General features: G+C 42.3%; 1 protein-coding gene across 1 annotated transcript in view; it reads right to left on the reverse strand.

Moving 5' to 3' along the window:
* anxa14 (annexin A14) overlaps positions 1–4,141 on the reverse strand; it is a gene marked incomplete at both ends in the record, with an annotated part of 6,400 nt that extends 2,259 nt beyond the window's left edge. The window contains 8 exons of the mRNA XM_080541331.1: positions 3–98; positions 559–649; positions 779–838; positions 1,142–1,221; positions 1,303–1,393; positions 1,610–1,723; positions 3,675–3,769; positions 4,048–4,141. Of these exons, the coding sequence (XP_080397457.1) occupies positions 3–98; positions 559–649; positions 779–838; positions 1,142–1,221; positions 1,303–1,393; positions 1,610–1,723; positions 3,675–3,769; positions 4,048–4,141 (721 nt within the window). The remainder of the gene's footprint in view (positions 1–2; positions 99–558; positions 650–778; positions 839–1,141; positions 1,222–1,302; positions 1,394–1,609; positions 1,724–3,674; positions 3,770–4,047) is intronic.
* Between the last annotated feature and the right edge of the window lie 930 nt (positions 4,142–5,071).

The raw sequence follows: 5,071 nt of genomic DNA on the forward strand, positions 1-5,071 counted from the left end.
ACCTAGTGTGCGAAAACCAAGTTTCAAATCCCCAGAGAAGTGAGTCTGTACTGTTTTACTAACAGCCTCCTTTCTCAGATCCTCCAACCTGGATAACACTGGAAGGGAGAGGGACATTAAAGTGATGCCATTTGACAATAACATGAAATGTTGATTGAAAGTTCACATTGATGTTTTTTTGGTAAATAAAAAAATAAAAACATTTGGACATGCACTCTCCTTTCTACATCTCTTTATTTACTAGACAGAACTGAAACTAACAAATGCGGAGACACTGTAGGAGATGGCAGATGCAGGGATCGCCGCACTAAGGCACTCAAGTTGTTTTTTAAAAACCTGTATGTATTGATTTTATAATTACATGTAGGTTTTATTTTGATTTTAATCATTTAGCAGATGATCGGATCCTGAGTGTTGTACATTCCACTCAATCAGGTGAGACAACCACATTACACAATAACGATGACGATGATGATGATGATGATGATGATGATGATGATGATTATGGTGTTGAAATGAACAGGGATAGAGAGATATCAATATAAATATGTTTCTAACCTCTGTTGAGATGGTCTGAGTCTCGGCTGGTTAACACCTGAATCCAGAGTGCTGAGTCTGCTTTCTTACCACTCACAGCATCATTCAGAGCCTATGCACACACACACACACACACACACACACACACACACACACACACACACACACACAATAAATAAACAGATAATGTTGCTCAACTCGGTGTTAAGACATCTAATATAGATTTTGGGGTGAGCTTCACCTTTGTGTCCTGGTTAATGAGGAGATAGTCAACAAGGCCTTTCGTGTTCGTCTCCTCTCTCTGTTGACATTAAAGAACAGTGCCTCTCACTCAGTTAAAGTTGTGTACTGTATACACATCCGACTTATTTTCAGGGTACAAATTGCACGTAAGAAAGAAGATACCTGCACACTGGCTATGTAGTTTATTTCAGCAACATTTCAACCAAGTAAGTCTTCAGTTAGCCAGTGTGCAGGCATCTTCTTCTGTCCACACATTACAGCATGTTGTACACAACACTGAACTCTTGCTCAGTATAAAAAGCAAAGTAAATTGTAGATATGGGAAATTCTTTCTCCATGATTCTTCTAAGTAGAGGGATACCTTGAGGATGGCCAGCACCAGCGTAGAGAAGTCTTTACTAGTCTCACTGATGAGATCATTCTCCAGGTAACGGCTAAACTCTGCAAACAAAACAAACACGTGTGTCATGTTATGTGAGTGTGTGTGTGTGTGTGTGTGTGTGTGTGTGTGTGTGTGGTTACTTTGTCTGTAAGCAATAGTGATGTCCTTCAGTTGCTTTGGTGATTTGGTACACAACACCTCCAGTAGACCCTCCTCATCTGTGCCAAGACCCTATAACATACATACGCACACACACACAGACTTATAATACACGTTAAATAATTCATGATAACAAATAGGAAATCTATAACAGATCTACAGATCATACATTATTTTTGTCGCATATTACCATGCAACAATCAATCTGTGTTGACATCTTAAGTCTCTTGAAGTCTCCTTGTCTCCTCCTCTTCATCTGCAATGAGAGTGGATGTGAAGGAGACTCACCTCCATGGTCTGTCTCAGGCGGTGGGCGTCAAACTGAGCAGGGGTCATCATCAGCCCCAACATGAGTTCCTCCAGACCTCCTGACAAGACCTTCTTCAGAGACGGACACAGCTCCTACAGAGGGAGGAAGGATGGATACCAGAATATTTAACTGTATACTAACTCCAAAGAAGTATACTTCTTTACAACTACAAAACTGTTTCTGTACCATTAGTGCCATTCTCAAGTACAGCTCAAGTATTTGAATGAATTTGACATCCGATGATCCAGGTCAGAAACTGCTACCTTGCTCTCTTCCTTCAGTTTTTATTGGTGTTCATTTCGTGAGTTTAGAATTATAAGGTTCTATCTCCGTCTAGGGTAATTCAGAGATATTGAGCGTCAACGTTTTTACATTCCATTATGTTTTGTGAGACGGAACCTTCGTATTTTATGAATTACTAACTCAAAAATTTCAACATTTTAATCAGATTATGTAAAAAACTCAATTTTGACAAAAATGGAGATAGAACCTTATAATTCTAACGTCACGATTTATCATTGTCTTTACTTATAGACCTTGTTATGTGCAAGTTTGTTGATTTTATCATTTAAATATGTTGACTTTATTATTTATTATTTTGAATACTTTGCAGTTGTTAATTGTTATTTAGTTTCTACAGTAGCCTATAGCTGTTGTTTTGTAGTTAACATAGTTAACAATTTTGTAGTGTTCACTTAATATTTTGCACTCTTATATTGATTGTTCATTGCTATTTGTTACGTCCGTAGTGTGTTTGTGTGTGTGTGTGTGTGTGTGTGTGTGTGTGCGTGTGTGTGTGTGTGTGTGTGTGTGTGTGTGTGTGTTCTGTTTGTTTCTTGTGTTCTCTCCCAGGTGAGTGTCCTTCCTCCTACCAATTGCCATGGTGATGATGGCCTGATTGAGCACAGGTGTGTCAATCAATCAATCAAGGGTGGAGGGAGGATAAAAGCCTGGGAGGAGCGTGAGTTTCAACTCCAGAGAGAGATGGAGTTCAAGAGAGTGGAGGCAGACACCGCTATCAATATGCGTCGGCTCGAGTGGCAGAAAGATTTTGATGTGTGTGAGAACATTTCATTGGTCCCTGTGTTTTGTGAGTCTTACGTTGAGTCTTACTTCAGGGCGTTTGAGCGTATTGCTGATGCTATGAGTTGGCCTAAAGAAGCGTGGGCCATACTTGTACAGTTCAATCTGACGGCTAAGGCTCAGAGGGCTTATTGTTCTCTGTCTATGGAAGACAGTCGTGACTACGAGAAGGTGAAGAGCGCTGTTTTACACGTGTATGAGCCAGTGCCAGAGGCTTATAGGCAGCGTTTCCGAAGCCTTAGGAAAACTACAGACCAGACTTACATGGACTTTGCCAGGGAGAAAGGGCTTCTCTTTGACAGATGGTGTTCAGCATGTAAGGTTGATGATTTTGCTTCATTACGTGAGTTGATGCTGTTGGATGACTTTAAAAGCAGTGTGCCGGAGCGCACTGAGGTTTATCTAAATGAGCGAAGGGTGACTACTTTACAGCCAGCCGCTACACTGGCGGAGGAGTTTGCTCTCATTCACAAGAGTGTCTTTATTACACGTCCGAAAGTTGTGAGAAAGTGTTTTTTCTGTCACAGGCCGGGTCACATAGTTGCCGACTGTTTGATGTTAAAACAAAAGCAGCAAGCCCCACTTTCACGTTCAGCAGGATCAGTTTCGAAACCACCGAAGGGTGTGGGGTTGATTAAAACTGTGTCTTCCAGTGGCCAGCCCACCAAGAAAAGAGGTTCCATGGTCGAGCAGGCTGTCCAGACGGTGCCAGTGGAAAGGGGTGCCCAGAGAAAGGGTCAGCCTGCATCTCAGCAGCAAGGCAGAGAGTCTGCTCATCCTCCCCAGCACCCAGGCCGGGATGGTCCCCAGCCTCAGAGGAGTACAGGCTCTAGTGGTCAACCAACCTCCCAGCGTGTCACAGCCAAGGTCCAAGGGCACGGTAATAACAAGGACGGCAGACCCAGTGTGTGTGTGGGGGGGGGGTGTGTGTCAGTTGGTCAGGTGTTTAGGTGACGGTACCTCCTGTGTAAGATTTTGGTAGGCCTCCATGATGCTCTGTCGCTGAGCGTTGTTCCGATTGGTCAGGATTCTCACCAGAGTGTTCACGTCAATGACTACACACACACACACACACACACACACATACAATCACATCAGCATTTGAATACAGATTCTAAAAGCCACAGCCGACATGAGGCACTATATCGACCTCTTCCTGTTGGGGGGGTGGAACTACTACATAAAACAAGACATTCTCCAGGGCCTTTCCTAATAAAGGCTGATCTAATATTCATCTCATGAGGAGCATTCATTGACATCATCCTTAAAAAAAATCAATGTCCTGTCAGGGTGCAGAGTGCTATGGGGAACTGTGAAATTCATTGTACTGTACCTTTACTCTCCAGGGCTATCTGAAGAGAGCGGGCGTCCTCCTCTGCTCTGAAGTCAGGGAATTGTCGCACCGTGCCCAGTGTGCCCCACCACATGACCTGGAACAGGAAGAGAGAGAACTACGTTGCTGAGTCACTTCCTGTCTTGAAGCAAGGTTCTGAAGTGCCTTTATTACAATTCCATGCTGTATGTCTGCGTCTATATTACTTTATAAGGATAATGTGAAACGGCATTGTTTCAATGCGGCGGCATTGTAAGGAATAGAAAATCAGAAAGCAAGAAGACAGTCCCTTGTGCCCGAATCCAAATTAAACCTATCCCATTGGCACATGTTCTCCTAAGTCCTAAGTTCTGGGCCCAGGACAGTCCGGACGGATTGTATGGCAGCTAGTGCTGAGGCACAGACATGTACATTTTCAAGCCTGCAAACTGTGACACTTTAAAATAATTGTGAAAAAATACTTTCTTGTGAAATATGACAACCCTAGTTGACTATCTGTGCAGTATAGTACAGTGGATTGTGTACATAGCCTCTATTGATGTAAACCAGCTCCTTACCTTCTTGTGATTTTATGCATCTATGCTTTTTCTAAAATGTGTTTCTTTTTCCTTTCCTAAACACCAGGGGAGCCTCCCCTCCTAAATTTCGTTGTTTGGTACCTGTACTGTAGCAATGACAAATAAAGTCTATCTATCTATGTGTGGATTTGAAATAATTGCAGCAAGTCTACCTACAGTTTTGTCACTCACCAGAGGGCAATTTTCCCCTTTCCAATATACCTTTATATCTACATGAAGGCCCTAAATGCTAGAAAGAGTTTGAGAGAGGGAGTTACTGAGACAAATGATTCTGGTTCACTTACGCTGGCTTTTGGAGGTTGGACCTCTAGGGTTTTAAGGAGATCTTCCATAATGTTCTGTCACAGAGATAAAGGTCAAGATAAGAGTTTGTGTGAACATTTTTCTCCATCTTTATTTTGGTTTTAATCAGCCACCAAATAGAATTCTATATAACATCCTATAAC

This window comes from Nansenia antarctica, assembly GCF_963989245.1.
Source record: "Nansenia antarctica genome assembly, chromosome: 10".
Classification (NCBI taxonomy): Eukaryota; Metazoa; Chordata; class Actinopteri; order Argentiniformes; family Microstomatidae; genus Nansenia; species Nansenia antarctica.